This window comes from Lampris incognitus, chromosome 13 (assembly GCF_029633865.1).
Source record: "Lampris incognitus isolate fLamInc1 chromosome 13, fLamInc1.hap2, whole genome shotgun sequence".
In the NCBI taxonomy this organism is placed as follows: Eukaryota; Metazoa; Chordata; class Actinopteri; order Lampriformes; family Lampridae; genus Lampris; species Lampris incognitus.
Window position 1 is genome coordinate 4332973 of NC_079223.1, and position 20932 is coordinate 4353904.

A 20932-nucleotide genomic window follows, 5' to 3' on the forward strand; every position below is an offset into this window, starting at 1 on the left:
TGTCTGCCAGGTAGGCGGCAGCCCAGCGAGACCGCCTTGTGTCTGGGCTCTACAAGCCCGCTCGTCCCTCAACCCCGTGTTCCTACCCGAGCCTGGTCTTACCTGTGGTACCGTAGCGTTTCAGGCGACTCTTTCACTTCCGGGTTCACGCGTCAGGGTGCGCTTGCCGAGACGATGGCGGCTGTGCGGAGCGCACCGCTGCTCTGCCGCGGCTGTTGCTGCGCCCGCGTCTGACTGACGGAGCTCTGTGCAGGTCTGAACAGCGAGCTGTTGCACAGGGAAAAGGGTGAGGCTGCACGAGAGCACCAACACCGCCACCCGTCACGCTGTGCATGGGCACACGTGTAGCCGGGCACTTCGCTCGTGCTGGTTCCCAAAAGGGAGGAAACTAAGAATTCCTGATATCAGCTTTTGTTTGTTAAACTGGCCGACCCCCCCCCCCCAAGGCCAACTTTCGGGATTTTAGGACAGTAGCTGGGCTGTCTTCACAGGGACATGGAGCAGTTTTCGATGTCGTGCTTCACCATGGCGTCCGGGTGGCGTGGCGGTCAACTCCGTTGCCTACCAACACGGGGGTCGCCGGTTCGAATCCCCGTGTTACCTCCGGCTTGGTCGGGCGTCCCTACAGGCACATTTGGCCGTGTCTGCGGGTGGGAAGCCGGATGGGGGTATGTGTCCTGGTCGCTGCACTTGCGCCTCCTCAGGTCGGTCGGGGTGCCTGTTCTGGAGGGGGGGAGGGAATAGCGTGACCCTCCCACGCGCTACGCCCCGCTGGTAAAACTCCCCACTGTCAGGTGAGAAGAAGCGGCTGGCGACTCCACGTGTATCAGAGGAGACATGTGGTAGTCTGCAGCCCTCCCCGGATCAGCGGAGGGGGTGGAGCAGAGACCGGGACGGCTCGTAAGCGTGGGGTAATAGACTCTGTGCATAACTGTAGTCCACTGACTTCCGGTTTCTACTCTGGCGGTCATACCAGTTTCCTGTTTGTTGGCGTGTTTTTGGCGATGCCTGCAGGATTTACCCTGGATAAATGTCAACCACATGCACACAACTGTCCACAAACTTGCACCTGCACCTGCACCTACCAGCACACGGGTGACAAGGTTCAAGTTGTACACATCAAGTTACGTCCACAATTAGGAGGAGTTTTATCATCCTCATAGTTGTGTAAATCCTCATAATCGTAATATGAGGACAGACAGGAAGAACTCACAAGAGCGCAGCGGTAATAATAAGGCCCACCCCTCCTCCCATGAAGTGACGACAGGCCTGTTCCATGTAGGAACGGCCCACTTCCTGCTGAGACCTGCTCTTTCCTTCAGCACTGTACTGAGTGACACGTGTGATGTTTAACAAACGTGTTAATACCATCTGTAACTCGGTGAACAAGTGTGAGAAGAAACACGGCATGTTATGATGAACCGCTGACAAAGTGACCTGGTTATAACAGTGAATAATAGCCTCTCTTTCAAATTCTTACAAAGGAACTCTGATGTAAACACATACACTCATGGGCTAAAACATTATGACCACTCACAGATGAACCGGGTAACACCGACCATCTCCGAACCAGGGCACATGTCGCCAAGGTCTGGGTAGACTGGATGCTAAGAGAACACTCGGTTCTTGTAGTCGACGTGTTGGATGCAGGTGAAATGGGCCAGAGTAAAGACCTGAGCGACTCTGACCAGGACCAAATTATTATGGCCAGACTGGGTCAGAGCATCCCTGTAACAGCAAGGCTTGTGGGGTGGTCCCGGCGTCAGCAGTGGTCCGAGGAGGGACAAACCACAAACCGGCTACAGGGTGTTGGGTGTCCAAGGCTCATCGATGCACGAGGGCAACGGATGCTATCCCGTCTGGTCCGAACCGACAGACGGTCTACCGTGGCCCAAGTCACGGGTCATTTTAATGACGGTTACGGGAGGAATGTGTCACAGTGTGCCCAGGATGACGCCTGTCCACCGTGGAAAGTGCCTACAGTGGACACACGAGCGTCGGAACTGGACCTGGGAGCAGTGGAAGAAGGTCGCCCGGTCCGAGATTTCTTTTAAATCACGTGGCTGGCCGTGTACCTGTGTGCCGTTTACCTGGGTAAATGATGTCCCCAGGATGCCCTGTGGGATGATGAAAGCCGGTGGATGGAGTGTGATGCTCTGGGCAATGTCCTGCTGGGGAAACCCTGGGTCCGGCCATTCACGTGGACCTCAATTTGACACATGCCACCTACCTAAACATCGTTGCAGACCCGGTATGTTCCTTCATGGCATCGGTATCCCCTGATGGCAGAGGCCTCTTCCAGCAGGATAATGCACCCTGCCACTCTGCACACATTGTTCAGGAATGGTTTCAGGAACACGATGAAGTGTCCAAGGTGTTGGCCCGGCCTCCAAATTCTCCAGATCTTAATCCAATTGAGCATCTGTGGGATGTGCCGGACCGACAAGTCTGATCCACAGTGGCTCCACCTCACAACTTACAGGACTTGAAGGGTCTTCTGCTAATGTTTTGGTGCCGGCACAGGACACCTTCAGGGGTCTCGCAGAGTCCATGCCTCGGTGGGTCGGCACTGTTTTGGCAGCTTGTGGAGGACCAACAGCACATTAGGCAGGTGGTCATAATGTTTTGGCTCATCTGTGTATCTAAATACCCTCAAACATTTACACGCCGACATGTGTGTATCATATGAGCTGATCTAAGATGGTCCGTCCACATAAAGGGCGACAAAGGTGAAATTGTAATGAAAGCTGATGAGACTCATTTACATCGTCGTGAATTTGAAGTCCGCTTACTGCAAAATAGAATCAGAGAAGACAAGGACGTCATCGCTGAAACGAACATGGTGAGAGTTATGGATTTCATGGTGACACCAAGCGCCTTTTACCTTTTCTGTTTCCATGCCGGTGTGCCCTGCCCTCCTCTGCTGCTTCTTATAACCAGCAGAAAGCACCACCTTACCAAAACACACCAATCTGCAGTTGCTTGGACCAAATCAGGCTTTACTCTTCAGGACGCGTCCCAGCCGGCTTACAGGTCCCTCTTCATTAAGGCGGTAGAGCATGCATCCTGAAACGTTGACATGGCTTATATGTGCTGAAACTACAAATGCAACTACGTTATGCCCCCTGCACAGTGGACAGGGAGAGACTCCTACCTCTGACAATGAGAAGCCAGCAGTGTCGGTGTCTCCCTGACACTGGCTAGTGCTATACAGCGACTTCCTAACAACAGGAAGTGGAGGACTGGAATGAGAGGGAGGACAGTGGAATGGTGAGGATGCCAGGAGTAGAGGTGATGAAGGTGGATGAGTTTAAATACTTGGGGTCAACTGTCCAAAGTAACGGGGAGTGCAGGAGAGAGGTGAAGAAGAGGGTGCAGGCAGGGTGGAGTGGGTGGAGAAGAGGGTGCAGGCAGGGTGGAGTGGGTGGAGAAGAGTGTCAGGAGTGATGTGTGACAGAAGGGTACCAGCAAGAGTTAAAGGGAAGGTTTACAAGATGGTGGTGAGACCAGCTATGTTGTATGGTTTGGAGACAGTGGTGCTGATGAAAAGACAGGAGGTGGAGCTGGAGGTGGCAGAGATGAAGATGATGAGATTTTCACTGGGAGTGATGAAGAAGGACAGGATTAGGAACGAGTATATTAGAGGGACAGCTCAGGTTGGACGGTTTGGAGACAAAGCAAGAGAGACAAGATGGAGATGGTTTGGACATGTGTGGAGGAGAGATGCTGGGTATAGTGGGAGAAGGATGCTGAATATGGAGCTGCCAGGGAAGAGGAGAAGAGGAAGGCCAAAGAGGAGGTTTATGGAGGTGGTGAGGGAGGACATGCAGGTGGCTGGTGTGACAGAGGAAGGTGCAGAGGACAGGAAGAGATGGAGACGGATGATCCACTGTGGTAGTAGTAGCCAAAGGTAGTAGTAGGAGGAGGAGGAGGAGGAGGAGGAGGAGGAGAACATTGAGGAAAACAGGTGTATTATGTCACTGGATGTTTGTCTTTGCCCACACAAGACCTTTCCTGGAGCTCTTGCGCGTCCAGAAATCTCAGGTGTTGCTTTTCTTTTGGTGCGGGTCATTTATTATAACCAGCGGTCATTTTTACTTTATAATAAATACTGTCAAACAGAAGTCAATTATAATAAATAATGTCACACAGAAGTCAATTATAATAAATAATGTCACACAGAAGTCAATTATAATAAATACTGTCACACAGAAGTCAGTTATAATAAATACCGCCACACAGAAGTCAGTTATAATAAATACCGTCACACAGAAGTCAGTTATAATAAATACCGTCACACAGAAGTCAGTTATAATAAATACCGTCACACAGAAGTCAGTTATAATAAATACCGTCACACAGAAGTCAGTTATAATAAATACCGTCACACAGAAGTCAGTTGGTCTTTTTGTGCTCACGGCTGAGCTCAAAAGCAGCACCACACGACTGCTGGGCTGAGAAAGCAGTAAGCAAAAGGAGAAGACATTAATTCTGTCCTTCCTCCACCGCAACCTATTTATGGTGCTCAGCACCACCATAAACAGGACAAATAAACAAATAAATGAATGTAATTTGGAAAGGATGATGATGATGATGATGATGATGATGATGATGATGATGATGATGAAACACAAATGGCAGAATGGATAACTGCACACATACTGATATTCCCCACTAACTGTTAGCTACGGCCGTCCCTGCAGTAAGGAGGAACCCTGATTGCCGTGCGTCTTACTGTATATTCTCCTTCCCGCCCCACACTCCACCCAGGCCCGGGGCAGGCCCGGGGCAGGCCCGGGACAGGCCTGGGACAGGCCTGGCCATACGCCACATCCGGTCTGGCACGACAACAATGGATGGACAACGGCAAAAAAAGAGAACGGAACACAAGGTCGGCGGCCTGTCAGTGATCGACTGTGAGACCACTGAGGGATCGAACCAGACCACGAGCCGGTCTGGTTCTGTTCAAAGAGCGAGCTGGGGTCGGGGGGCAATAGAGTGCACGACTGTACGTGTCGTTTCCTGTCGCCCGACACTCCCCCCAGGAGGCCTGTGCCCGATTCCAGGCCTGTTATTCGCTCGTCGGTGTTCCTTTAGCCCTGTGTGGTCCCTCGGGGTAAAAGGGTAAATGCAGGACCACCCAAGCTTGTACCTGCCCCCGCTTACATGCAAGTCCTTACAGTTCGCTGCCCGTGCTTCTACTTCTACTTCTACTTTTACTTTTACTTTTACTTTTACTTTTACTTTGACTACTCTATTGATCCCCGTGGGGAAATTCTCCCTCTGCATTTAAGCCATCCTGGCTGTGTAGCTGGGAGCAGTGGGCGGCCGCCCTGCAGCACCCGGGGACCACCTCCAGCTGGTCTTGCCCTGCCTCGGTCAGGGGCACAGACCGGAGTACTGACCCTGACACGCATGTCTTTCTGATGGTGGGGGGACCCGGAGGAAACCCACCACAGACACAGACCAGAGTACTGACCCTGACATGCATGTCTTTCTGATGGTGGGGGGACCCGGAGGAAACCCACCACAGACACAGACCGGGGTACTGACCCTGACATGCATGTCTTTCTGATGGTGGGGGGACCCGGAGGAAACCCACCACAGACACAGACCGGGGTACTGACCCTGACACGCATGTCTTTCTGATGGTGGGGGGACCCGGGGCACCCGGAGGAAACCCACCACAGACAGACTGGAGTACTGACCCTGACATGCATGTCTTTCTGATGGTGGGGGGACCCGGAGGAAACCCACCACAGACACAGACCGGGGTACTGACCCTGACATGCATGTCTTTCTGATGGTGGGGGGACCCGGAGGAAACCCAGCACAGACACAGACCGGAGTACTGACCCTGACATGCATGTCTTTCTGATGGTGGGGGCACCCGGAGGAAACCCACCACAGACACAGACCGGGGTACTGACCCTGACACGCATGTCTTTCTGATGGTGGGGGGACCCGGAGGAAACCCACCACAGACACAGACCGGGGTACTGACCCTGACACGCATGTCTTTCTGATGGAGGGGGACCCGGAGGAAACCCACCACAGACACAGACCAGAGTACTGACCCTGACATGCATGTCTTTCTGATGGAGGGGGACCCGGAGGAAACCCACCACAGACACAGACCGGAGTACTGACCCTGACACGCATGTCTTTCTGATGGCGGGGGGACCCGGAGGAAACCCACCACAGACACAGACCAGAGTACTGACCCTGACATGCATGTCTTTCTGATGGAGGGGGACCCGGAGGAAACCCACCACAGACACAGACCGGGGTACTGACCCTGACACGCATGTCTTTCTGATGGAGGGGGGACCCAGAGGAAACCCACCACAGACACAGACCGGGGTACTGACCCTGACATGCATGTCTTTCTGATGGAGGGGGACCCGGAGGAAACCCACCACAGACACAGACCGGAGTACTGACCCTGACACGCATGTCTTTCTGATGGTGGGGGGACCCGGAGGAAACCCACCACAGACACAGACCGGAGTACTGACCCTGACATGCATGTCTTTCTGATGGTGGGGGGACCCGGAGGAAACCCACCACAGACACAGACCGGGGTACTGACCCTGACATGCATGTCTTTCTGATGGTGGGGGGACCCGGAGGAAACCCACCACAGACACAGACCGGGGTACTGACCCTGACATGCATGTCTTTCTGATGGTGGGGGGACCCGGAGAAAACCCACCACAGACACAGACCGGAGTACTGACCCTGACATGCATGTCTTTCTGATGGTGGGGGGACCCGGAGGAAACCCACCACAGACACAGACCGGGGTACTGACCCTGACATGCATGTCTTTCTGATGGTGGGAGACCTGGAGGAAACCCACCACAGACACAGACCGGAGTACTGACCCTGACATGCATGTCTTTCTGATGGTGGGAGACCTGGAGGAAACCCACCACAGACACAGACCGGGGTACTGACCCTGACATGCATGTCTTTCTGATGGTGGGGGACCCGGAGAAAACCCACACAGACACGGGGAGAACATGCAAACTCCACACAGAGGACGACCCGGGACGACCCCCAAGGTTGGACTACCCCGGGGCTCGAACCCAGAACCTTCTTGCTGTGAGGCGACCGCGCTGACCACTGCGCCACCGTGCCGCCATATTAATTTGACCTTGTACGCTTGGTTCCTTGTGGGGGTTTTAATGTGTGTAACTTATAATATCATTTGCAATTTGTAATAATTGATTTCATTAGTAATCATTTCCTTTGTGAGCACGTACTCTGTGTTATTGTTGTCAGACTCAAAACAAGTCATGCCTTTGGCTGCAGACTTCGTGTTTTCATCTGGGTAAGCGGTGGTCGTAAAGAAATACAACACAATGTTATGAGCGGCCAAGTGTCAGGCAGCCCGGCTGCTCTGCAGGGGCTTTACAGCGCCCCCTGCTGCACAGTAGCGCTCCATGTATCACCATTACTTCTTATTTATTTATTTGTGGACCCCTCCCCCTCCCCCTTTCATCCCCAATTGTACTTGTTTTGTCAATTACCCCACTCTGTCAATTACCCCACTCGTCCCGGCCTCTGCTCCGCCCCCTCTGCTGACCCGGGGAGGGCTGCAGACTACCACATGCCTCCTCCCATACATGTGGAGGCACCAGCCGCTGCTTTTCACCTGACAGTGAGGAGTTTCACCAGGGGGACGTAGCGCGTGGGGGGGGTCATGCTATTCCCCCCAGTTCCCCCTCCCCCCCGGACAGGCATCCCGATCGACCAGGGGAGGCGCTAGTGCAGCGACCAGGACACGCACCCACATCCGGCTTCCCACCCGCAGACACGGCCAGTTGTGTCTGTAGGGACGCCCGACCAAGCCGGAGGTAACACGGGGATTCGAACCGGCGATCTTGGTGTTGGTAGGCACCGCTACGCCACCTTCCGTTTTAACCGAATCGTCGGCTAAGGGCGCGTGATGCAGGGTTTAAGCTCTGTTCTTCTTCTCGTAAAACGTGGCGTGGCAGAGGGGGAGGGAGGGAGGGAGGGGGAGGGGGTACGTACAGGTTTGCGTGTCGGGGTGACCTGCACGGACTGGTAAAACTCCGGCAGGACTCTCTTCTTCACTTTGCGCTTCCTCGCAGCGGAAGCCGAGTCCGGGTCGCTCTCTGGCGCCTCCACCAGGATGGGCTTCTCCTCCGCCGCGCGGGCGCGCGCGACCCTCCTGGTGTGGCGCGGACTGTGCCGGAAGCCCTGCGGAGTAAAGACAGGTGACAAACAGGCGGCATTTTTGTACTTCCGGTTTGTTTTTTTTCCTCTCTTTGTGTTTGTGTTTCGTAATGAGAAGGAGGAGCAAGCCTTAGCTAAGCCGTCACAGCTCTGCAGAAAACCTTTTGTTTGTTTTTAGTTAAAACTATTTTGCTAGCTCAGTTTTGGGGAAAAGTGTGTTACAGGTCAGTGTTGTTTAAGTCCACCTTTAAAATAGTCGCATTTTTGGGTTTGTGTACTTGGTTTAGTAATTTTGTTTCTCATATTCGTTAGGGATAGGATTGGCTAGTAGAGCTGGTTTCCAGGGGCGGATTTTCCAAGGGTACGGGGGGGGGGGGTTAAAGGACCTGCAGTTTGTAGAGGGGGCGCGGGAGAATCGACTCTGTGCGTAACTGTACTCCACTGACTTCCGGTTTCTACCGCAGCGGTCATACCAGTTTCCTGTTTGCTGGCGCGTGCTACTGACGACAATGGCGTATTTTTGGCGATGCCGGCAGGATTTACCATGGATACTTATCAACCACATGCACACAACTATCCACAAGAGTTACCATGGATACATGTCAACCACATGCACACAACTGTCCACACACTTTCACCTGCACCTACCAGCACACGGGTGAACAAGTTGAGCTTTGAGCATGGACACCACACACTTCCTCTACAGGGCACCATTACGAGCCATGTATATGCAGGAGTAGTCTGGGACACACACACACACACACACACACACACACACACATATAGTTATGTGTATATATATATATGTCATGGTTTGTCAGATGGTTTCTCCTCACCAACAGTCACCACATAGCCTGAGCCACCGTCAAAGACTTTGACTGAGAATAGAGTAAATGTGTTATTACTTTTACATTTCTGAGGAAAATGTTTTTTCTTTGCATTTTCACGCCAAAGACTGCTGGGAAAGTGGCGCAGGCCAATAGCATTGATTTATTACTCACCAATTGTCACGTGACTTGTGCATCCCCGAATGTTTATTCTATCCAGCTAGCTGGGCTGCGAATGGTAGCTAGTAAATGAAAAAAGACTAACTTCTGTAGGTGTTACTATAGTTCATTCATTCATTCAGTCATTATCCAAACCGCTTATCCTTACACAGGGTCGCGGGGATGTTGGAGCCTATCCCAGCAGTCACTGGGTGGCAGGCAGGGAGACAGGCAGGGAGACACCCTGGACAGGCCGCCAGACCATCACAGAGCCCACACACCCACACACACACACACACACACACACACACACACAGTCACACCTAGGGACAATGTAGTACAGCCGAGTCACCTGACCTACATGTCTTTGGATTGTGGGAGGAGACCGGAGCCCCGGAGGAAACCCACGCAGACACGGGGAGAACATGCAAACTCCACACAGAGGACGACCCGGGACGACCCCCAAGGTTGGACTACCCCGGGGCTCGAACCCAGGACCTTCTTGCTGTGAGGCGACCGCACTAACCACCGTGCCGCCCAATCTAATCTAATAATAATAATATAATATATTATCGTACGATAAGACAAGGATGTCCAATTTGCCCCTTTTTATTCCTTCTTGTCACACGAATTATGGCTGTAAATATTTAAAAAAAAGGTAAATTCCCAGGTATTATGACCTTAAATAGAGAATTTAAATTATCCCAGCTGGCTGGTGATACAACAATAGTTCTATCTAATAGACATGAAGTGACGAAAGCAGTTAGACATATTGAGGAATTTTCTGCTGTGTCAGGTTTGAGAATGAACTTGAGAAATCTGTTCTACTACCACTCAAGCAGCGTGACCTATCAGAAGCGAGTGGTATCCCTGTGAAGAACACGGTTACATACCTGGGTGTTGTCATCGATAAGAATGAAAAACTTCGCAGTAACTTAAACTTCAGGCCTACAGTTGAACAAGTAACGAAAAGCTTGAATATGTGGTTGATGAGAGCGCTTTCATGGAATGGTAGAGTTTTGTTGCCTAAAGCTGGAGGAATATCCACATCCGCTTGTGTGTCCTTATCACGGGAAGTGCCTACTGGAATATATAAAAAAGATTTTTAAAATTTTATGATTTTTTATTTTATACATTATAGAATTATTAGTTATTATAATTAGATAACATTTCTACTACTACTACATAACATTATATAAAATTAATTATATAACATAATTGTGTTATCCTCTTTCAGTGTTGTGTTGTGTAAATTGTGTGAACACAACATCAGAGAGATCCTCCTCTGGTGCTCTCCCTGAGGGTTCTTCCCAGTCTTTCTCCCTGTTAAAGGGTTTTGGGGAGTTGTCCCTTATCAGATGAGAGGGTCTACGGACAGGATGTTGTGTTGCTGTGAAGCCCGCTGAGGCTCGTTGGTAATTTGTGATAATGGGCTGTACAAATAAAACTGACTTGACTTGATTTGACTTAAGTGAGGAGGAGCAGGATGTCTTCCGGATATAAGCACAAAAGTGGTGCACAGAAAAGAAAAGAAAAGAAAAGCGTGTGGATGAGGGAGAGACATGAGTTTCCAAAGCTGGACTTGTTTAGCCGACAAAGGGCTGGTCATCCAGGAGGAGCTGGTGCCAGCCCTGCCCATTACACTGCTGCTCGTCCTGGCACCCGGTCCAACTTTCAGCCAGTTGGTCAAATGAGGGAGTAATTCAATTTGCATTAATATTTGATCAAGTTCATATTGATGACGGGCTCGTCGTCTATCTATCTATCTGTCTGTCTATCTATCTGTCTGTCTGTCTGTCTGTCTGTCTGTCTATCTGTCTATCTATCTATCTATCTATCTATCTATCTATCTATCTATCTATCTATCTATCTGTCTGTCTGTCTGTCTGTCTGTCTGTCTGTCTATCTATCTATCTATCTATCTGTCTATCTGTCTGTCTGTCTGTCTGTCTGTCTGTCTGTCTGTCTGTCTGTCTGTCTGTCTATCTATCTATCTATCTATCTATCTATCTATCTATCTATCTATCTATCTATCTATCTATCTATCTATCTATCTATCTATCTATCTATCTATCTATCTATCTAACCAACCAACCAACCAACCACCCACCCACCCACCCATCCATCCATCTATCCATCCATAAATTCATCCCTCCCTCTATCTATCTATCTATCTATCTATCTATCTATCTATCTATCTATCTATCTATCTATCTATCTATCTATCTATCTATCTATCTATCTATCTATCTATCTATCTATCTATCTATCTATCTATCTATCTATCTATCTATCTATCTATCTATCTGTCTATCTGTCTGTCTGTCTGTCTGAATGTCTGTCTATCTATCTATCTATCTATCTATCTATCTATCTATCTATCTATCTATCTATCTATCTATCTATCTATCTATCTATCTATCTATCTATCTATCTATCTATCTATCTATCTATCTATCTATCTATCTATCTATCTGTCTGTCTGTCTGTCTGTCTGTCTGTCTGTCTGTCTCTTGATATCTGTGTGAGCACCCGTGTGAGACCATGGGCAGGGTGAGGTAAGTGTGATGTATTTACTCAGTTATAAACTCTTGCAGGAGCCGCTGACGTAGGCGACACACGTGGGGGTCCAACGTGTTCGACCAATAAGACATGAACCAAGTAGAGTAGACTTGTGAGAAGCTGGGATGAGATGGTCTACTACAACACTGTCACCTTCAGTCTAACCCACACCTCCATCACTGTCCTCTACAGCTACACCCCTTTATATCCTTTATACATGGACACCTCCATCACTGTCCTCTACATCTACACCCTTTATATCCTTTATACATGGACACCTCCATCACTGTCCTCTACCTCTACACCCCTTTATATCCTTTATACATGGACACCTCCATCACTGTCCTCTACATCTACACCCCTTTATATCCTTTATACATGGACACCTCCATCACTGCCCTCTACATCTACACCCCTTTATATCCTTTATACATGGACACCACCATCACTGTCCTCTACATCTACACCCCTTTATATCCTTTATACATGGACACCACCATCACTGTCCTCTACAGCTACACCCCTTTATATCCTTTATACATGGACACCTCCATCACTGTCCTCTACAGCTACACCCCTTTATATCCTTTATACATGGACACCTCCATCACTGTCCTCTACATCTACACCCTTTATATCATTTATACATGGACACCTCCATCACTGCCCTCTACATCTACACCCCTTTATATCCTTTATACATGGACACCTCCATCACGGTCCTCTCCATCTACACCCCTTTATATCCTTTATACATGGACACCACCATCACTGTCCTCTACATCTACACCCCTTTATATCCTTTATACATGGACACCTCCATCACTGCCCTCTACATCTACACCCTTTATATCATTTATACATGGACACCTCCATCACTGTCCTCTACAGCTACACCCCTTTATATCCTTTATACATGGACACCACCATCACTGCCCTCTACATCTACACCCCTTTATATCCTTTATACATGGACACCTCCATCACTGCCCTCTACATCTACACCCCTTTATATCCTTTATACATGGACACCACCATCACTGTCCTCTACATCTACACCCCTTTATATCCTTTATACATGGACACCTCCATCACTGCCCTCTACATCTACACCCCTTTATATCCTTTATACATGGACACCTCCATCACTGTCCTCTACACCTACACCCCTTTATATCCTTTATACATGGACACCACCATCACTGTCCTCTACATCTACACCCCTTTATATCCTTTATACATGGACACCTCCATCACTGCCCTCTACATCTACACCCCTTTATATCCTTTATACATGGACACCTCCATCACTGCCCTCTACATCTACACCCCTTTATATCCTTTATACATGGACACCACCATCACTGTCCTCTACATCTACACCCCTTTATATCCTTTATACATGGACACCCCCATCACTGCCCTCTACATCTACACCCTTTATATCCTTTATACATGGCCACCTCAATCACTGTCCTCTACATCTACACCCCTTTATATCCTTTATACATGGACACCTCCATCATTGTCCTCTACATCTACACCCTTTATATCCTTTATACATGTACACCTCCATCACTGTCCTCTACATCTACACCCTTTATATCTTTTATACATGGACACCTCCATCACTGTCCTCTACATCTACACCCTTTATATCATTTATACATGGACACCTCCATCACTGTCCTCTACATCTACACCCTTTATATCTTTTATACATGGACACCACCATCACTGCCCTCTACATCTACACCCCTTTATATCCTTTATACATGGACACCCCCATCACTGCCCTCTACATCTACACCCCTTTATATCCTTTATACATGGACACCACCATCACTGTCCTCTACATCTACACCCCTTTATATCCTTTATACATGGACACCTCCATCACTGCCCTCTACATCTACACCCCTTTATATCCTTTATACATGGACACCTCCATCACTGCCCTCTACATCTACACCCCTTTATATCCTTTATACATGGACACCTCCATCACTGTCCTCTACATCTACACCCTTTATATCCTTTATACATGGACACCACCATCACTGCCCTCTACATCTACACCCCTTTATATCCTTTATACATGGACACCTCCATCACTGTCCTCTACATCTACACCCTTTATATCCTTTATACATGGACACCTCCATCACGGCCCTCTACATCTACACCCTTTATATCCTTTATACATGGACACCTCCATCACTGTCCTCTACATCTACACCCTTTATATCTTTTATACATGGACACCACCATCACTGCCCTCTACATCTACACCCCTTTATATCCTTTATACATGGACACCACCATCACTGCCCTCTACATCTACACCCCTTTATATCCTTTATACATGGACACCTCCATCACTGTCCTCTATATCTACACCCCTTTATATCCTTTATACATGGACACCTCCATCACTGCCCTCTACATCTACACCCCTTTATATCCTTTATACATGGACACCTCCATCACTGCCCTCTACATCTACACCCCTTTATATCCTTTATACATGGACACCTCCATCACTGTCCTCTATATCTACACCCCTTTATATCCTTTATACATGGACACCTCCATCACTGCCCTCTACATCTACACCCCTTTATATCCTTTATACATGGACACCTCCATCACTGCCCTCTACATCTACACCCCTTTATATCCTTTATACATGGACACCTCCATCACTGTCCTCTACATCTACACCCCTTTATATGCTTTATACATGGACACCTCCATCACTGCCCTCTACATCTACACCCCTTTATATCCTTTATACATGGCCACCTCCATCACTGTCCTCTCCATCTACACCCCTTTATATCCTTTATAAATGGACACCTCCATCACTGTCCTCTACATCTACACCCCTTTATATCCTTTATACATGGACACATCCATCACTGCCCTCTACATCTACACCCCTTTATATCCTTTATACATGGACACCTCCATCACTGCCCTCTACATCTACACCCCTTTATATCCTTTATACATGGACACCACCATCACTGCCCTCTACATCTACACCCCTTTATATCCTTTATACATGGACACCACCATCACTGTCCTCTACATCTACACCCCTTTATATCCTTTATACATGGACACCACCATCACTGTCCTCTACATCTACACCCCTTTATATCCTTTATACATGGACACCTCCATCACTGCCCTCTACATCTACACCCCTTTATATCCTTTATACATGGCCACCTCCATCACTGTCCTCTCCATCTACACCCCTTTATATCCTTTATAAATGGACACCTCCATCACTGTCCTCTACATCTACACCCCTTTATATCCTTTATACATGGACACATCCATCACTGCCCTCTACATCTACACCCCTTTATATCCTTTATACATGGACACCTCCATCACTGCCCTCTACATCTACACCCCTTTATATCCTTTATACATGGACACCACCATCACTGCCCTCTACATCTACACCCCTTTATATCCTTTATACATGGACACCACCATCACTGTCCTCTACATCTACACCCCTTTATATCCTTTATACATGGACACCTCCATCACGGCCCTCTACATCTACACCCTTTATATCCTTTATACATGGACACCTCCATCACTGTCCTCTACATCTACACCCCTTTATATCCTTTATACATGGACACCACCATCACTGCCCTCTACATCTACACCCCTTTATATCCTTTATACATGGACACCTCCATCACTGCCCTCTACATCTACACCCTTTATATCCTTTATACATGGACACCTCCATCACTGTCCTCTACATCTACACCCCTTTATATCCTTTATACATGGACACATCCATCACTGCCCTCTACATCTACACCCCTTTATATCCTTTATACATGGACACCTCCATCACTGCCCTCTACATCTACACCCTTTATATCCTTTATACATGGACACATCCATCACTGCCCTCTACATCTACACCCCTTTATATCCTTTATACATGGACACATCCATCACTGCCCTCTACATCTACACCCCTTTATATCCTTTATACATGGCCACCACCATCACTGCCCTCTACATCGCCTACACCTTGTAGATAGCCTAGTTATCATAACTAGTTATCATAACATTCCTACCTTTGGTTGCTTAGGAGTATCCAGCTTCTGTTGAGTCAAGATGCTTTGACTAGTTATGGCAGGGAGGTGCCTTGCTTGCTATATGTAGGTAAACATTACACATGGAAAACCACGTGACAGATCTCAAGATCCTTTGACCCTGTATACACAAACTTGAGATATGAGAGCTAATGTTACACATTAACCTGTCACTTCCTTATTCTTTTTCCCCGTTCCTTCAGCGGGTTATCTGAAAGAGCTGCTTGTCGTTGGAGTGAACCCACTGGTGACGTGGCAGAAACAGCTGGGCAGGAAGGTACCGTCCAAAACACTACTGGCTATAAAGCATGGGGTGGTAGTGATTAGGGAGAGAGGATCCGGGGTTCGGCCCTGTGATGGTGAGGGCACACCCTGCCGAAGTATCCTTGAGCAAAACAAAGGTTCCGTTCCAGCCCCGGAGGAAGTGCTCTGCTCCGTAGCTAACTTCATCTGCCTGTGGGAGGGGTCAAAGTTCACGTGGAAACAAGCAGAATAAACAAGCAAACAAGCAAATCTTCTTTGGAGATGAATACAGCATTACACACACGCACACACACACATGCACACACGCACTCAATTATTATGCCGCAACTCTCCATGTCACATTCCAGCTGCCCCGGTCTGCAGGCCGCAGGTTCTGTTTACTTGAAGGTGGGACGAATAAGTAAAGGGACTCTGTTGTGGCTCGATGGTCTACTGGGTCTGTCCCTGAGGATGTGTGCAAGCATCAGCACCATTACTTTTTCCTTTTTCTTTTTGTTGCTGTGTTTTGGGTGGATGCACTTATTGTTAGCATGTATTTTTAATCTGTACTGTGGGTTGTAGCGCAAAGTGGTTCGCCTCATGGGGACATGTTGGAGTTACTACCGCTGCTGCTGCTAGAGAGGGCTTTTAGAGTGGAAACAGTGTTCGGGGTGACTTCCGGTGTGTGTGGATGTTTGAGTTACTAGTGCTGCTGCTGCTAGAGAGGGCTTTTAGAGTGGAAACAGTGTTCGGGGTGACTTCTGGTGTGTGTGGATGTTTGAGTTACTAGTGCTGCTGCTGCTAGAGAGGGCTTCTAGAGCAGAAACAGTGTTCGGGGTGACTTCCGGTGTGTGTGGATGTTTGAGTTACTAGTGCTGCTGCTAGAGAGGGCTTTTAGAGTGGAAACAGTGTTCGGGGTGACTTCCGGTGTGTGTGGATGTTTGAGTTACTAGTGCTGCTGCTAGAGAGGGCTTTTAGAGTAGAAACAGTGTTCGGGGTGACTTCTGGTGTGTGTGGATGTTTGAGTTACTAGTGCTGCTGCTGCTAGAGAGGGCTTCTAGAGCAGAAACAGTGTTCGGGGTGACTTCCGGTGTGTGTGGATGTTTGAGTTACTAGTGCTGCTGCTAGAGAGGGCTTTTAGAGTGGAAACAGTGTTCGGGGTGACTTCCGGTGTGTGTGGATGTTGGACTTACTAGTGCTGCAGCTGCTAGAGAGGGCTTTTAGAGTGGAAACAGTGTTCGGGGTGACTTCCGGTGTGTGTGGATGTTGGACTTACTAGTGCTGCTGCTGCTAGAGAGGGCTTTTAGAGTGGAAACAGTGTTCGGGGTGACTTCCGGTGTGTGTGGATGTTTGAGTTACTAGCGCTGCTGCTGCTAGAGAGGGCTTTTAGAGCGGAAACAGTGTTCGGGGTGACTTCCGGTGTGTGTGGATGTTTGAGTTACTAGTGCTGCTGCTGCTGCTAGAGAGGGCTTTTAGAGTAGAAACAGTGTTCGGGGTGACTTCCGGTGTGTGTGGACGTTTGAGTTACGAGTGCTGCTGCTGCTAGAGAGGGCTTTTAGAGTAGAAACAGTGTTCGGGGTGACTTCCGGTGTGTGTGGACGTTTGAGTTACGAGTGCTGCTGCTGCTAGAGAGGGCTTTTAGAGTAGAAACAGTGTTCGGGGTGACTTCCGGTGTGTGTGGATGTTTGAGTTACTAGCGCTGCTGCTGCTAGAGAGGGCTTTTAGAGTAGAAACAGTGTTCGGGGTGACTTCCGGTGTGTGTGGACGTTTGAGTTACTAGTGCTGCTGCTGCTAGAGAGGGCTTTTAGAGTAGAAACAGTGTTCGGGGTGACTTCCGGTGTGTGTGGATGTTTGAGTTACTAGTGCTGCAGCTGCTAGAGAGGGCTTTTAGAGTAGAAACAGTGTTCGGGGTGACTTCCGGTGTGTGTGGATGTTTGAGTTACTAGTGCTGCTGCTAGAGAGGGCTTTTAGAGTAGAAAACAGTGTTCGGGGTGACTTCCGGTGTGTGTGGATGTTTGAGTTACTAGTGCTGCAGCTGCTAGAGAGGGCTTTTAGAGCAGAAACAGTGTTCGGGGTGACTTCCGGTGTGTGTGGATGTTGGAGTTACTAGTGCTGCTGCTGCTAGAGAGGGCTTTTAGAGTAGAAAACAGTGTTCGGGGTGACTTCCGGTGTGTGTGGATGTTTGAGTTACTAGTGCTGCTGCTAGAGAGGGCTTTTAGAGTAGAAACAGTGTTCGGGGTGACTTCCGGTGTGTGTGGATGTTTGAGTTACTAGTGCTGCTGCTAGAGAGGGCTTTTAGAGTAGAAACAGTGTTCGGGGTGACTTCCGGTGTGTGTGGATGTTTGAGTTACTAGTGCTGCAGCTGCTAGAGAGGGCTTTTAGAGTAGAAACAGTGTTCACAGGGTGACTTCCGGTGTGTGTGGATGTTTGAGTTACTACCGCTGCAGCTGCTAGAGAGGGCTTTTAGAGTAGAAACAGTGTTCGGGGTGACTTCCGGTGTGTGTGGATGTTTGAGTTACTACCGCTGCAGCTGCTAGAGAGGGCTTTTAGAGTAGAAACAGTGTTCGGGGTGACTTCCGGTGTGTGTGGACGTTTGAGTTACTAGTGCTGCTGCTGCTAGAGAGGGCTTTTAGAGTAGAAACAGTGTTTGGGGTGACTTCCGGTGTGTGTGGATGTTTGAGTTACTAGTGCTGCTGCTGCTAGAGAGGGCTTTTAGAGTAGAAACAGTGTTTGGGGTGACTTCCGGTGTGTTTGGATGTTTGAGTTACTAGTGCTGCTGCTGCTAGAGAGGGCTTTTAGAGTAGAAACAGTGTTCGGGGTGACTTCCGGTGTGTGTGGTAATCCCTTAGCTTGAGTATTTCCAAACATTTACGCCTGCTTTCGGTTAGATATGTTTCGTTTGCAGCCATGAAACCATCAAGCTGATTGACAGTTTACTTCCTAAAACTATTATCAAAGATGTGAGGATGAATGAGGGCAAACTACCCCGCGTTTGTAATGGAAATCCAAGGCGCCATCAGCGGGTACTGAACTGCTTGTTCTTGAACGCGCAGGTGCACATTTTGCATTCTTTATCGTCTTCTTGGCCGCTCTTTTACACGACCGGGGTGCTAAAGTAACGCTCAGGAATCAGACGAGGAGGCAACGCCCCTCGAATAAAAACGTTGAGCGCACGAGCCCGTCTTTTATTTTGAAGGGGAACCGATAAACCGGAAATAAGGTTTCTGCAACCTCCCGGCGACTTGCCGACGCAGTGAAGGGGGAATAGAGTGCGGAGGATGACGGGATCGCGGTGCGTGTAGTCGGATTTTCAAACCCTAGCAGCTGGTTTTGGTTTTATTAGTGATCTGCGTGTGTCGAGGCTCGACGCTATACAATCTGCACAGGTTGGAAGAGCCGGATACTGCGAAATCACCCACATCATGTATTAATAACGCATGCGCAATGCGCATATCGTCGTTGGCCCTCAGCAGCGCAGCGATCCGGTCCAGGGTTGAAGTGCAGAGTAAGCGCCGGTGAGGCGTCGCAATGCCCCCGTTATGTGTTGTGGTTGCTGAAACAGTTACTGTAAAGGCTTGATGAGCAGTTCACTGTGGAATCTGTGAGCAATTGTGCATGTGGGTTTGGCCCAACAGACCGGAGTCCGGTAAGAAAAATAAAAGTTTTGCCTACCTCAGACCGAAAGTGATGCGTTCTGAGGCCAACTGGTAGAACAGATCAAAAAGACGGTTAGGACAGGCACACTGTAACATGCTGCACACACCACATGTCAGACAAGCAGAAAAGAGCGGGCGACGGCAACGGGCTCACGGTGCAGCCTAACTCGTGGCCCGGCCCAGGTTTCGGGAGATGCTACAGTTTTAATCCATGCAGCCCTTTCACGCAACGGCACATCGACATCAGCTCTAACCCGCAACATCGGAAGCCTAAACATAAGATAAAAGACGAAGGCTGCTGATATGAACAGTATATGTGTTGGGGATGACGTGACTAGACCGCAGCATCCGCGCCGGGGGAGGGGGGGGGGGGGAGGGGGAGAGGGGGGGGGAGAGATGCGGCTGCACACTCACCGCGGCTCCTCGAGCGTCCGGAGAGCACGGATTTTATCGGATGTTTCCCATCGCGGAGCTTGCGGTGCCAGCAGCAGAAAAAGAGGATGGTGGCTATGGTTCCGAGCAGAAGGAGCAGCAGGAGCAGGACACACTGGATGCTGTACGGCCTCAGCAGCACCAGAAACGCCGCGGCGATCATTGTAAAGGAGCGGCGCAGCAGCAGCGCGGACGCTGCAGACGGCTGGCTCCGCACTCGCCGCTCCGCACTCGCCGCTCCGCACTCGCCGCACTGGGAGCTGGGAGCTTATAACTAGAAGGGAGGCTTTCTCTTTGTGGCGCAGGCTGCCAGGCGCGACGCTGCCCAGCCGCGCACGTCCAAGGTCGGCAACTACGCAGCTCGCGCTGTCTTCATGTCGCTAATGTAAAAGACAATCCGTGACTCAGCAGAGGCGCGTGTTTTGGGGGGGTTTTCCCCCTTCTCCTGCCCCCCCAACAGCAGCGTGCATGCGGGCAGGGGCAGTCAGCATCGCAGCGGGCTGCAGACTAAAAGACGAGAGGCTCTTCTCGACAGCCCACATTCCCAAGTCCGCCTTTATGAAAGTCAGCGCTGAAGTGACGTAGGGCATCACTCGCGGGTCTGCGTGTAGTCTGATAAATCCTGACATGTGCTGTGTCACGCTTCTCCGCTGTTTCAGGGCCAACACCACCCTCCCCCCTCCTCCACCCCCCTCCTCCTCCTCCTCCT

General features: G+C 49.4%; 1 protein-coding gene across 1 annotated transcript in view; it reads right to left on the reverse strand.

Annotated features, from left to right (window-relative positions):
• dst (dystonin) overlaps window positions 1–20386 on the reverse strand; it is a 171739-nt gene extending 151353 nt beyond the window's left edge. The window contains exons 1-3 of the mRNA XM_056292248.1: window positions 20200–20386; window positions 19808–19839; window positions 8041–8229 (exon numbers count right to left, since the gene is read on the reverse strand). Of these exons, the coding sequence (XP_056148223.1) occupies window positions 8041–8229; window positions 19808–19839; window positions 20200–20386 (408 nt within the window). The remainder of the gene's footprint in view (window positions 1–8040; window positions 8230–19807; window positions 19840–20199) is intronic.
• Between the last annotated feature and the right edge of the window lie 546 nt (window positions 20387–20932).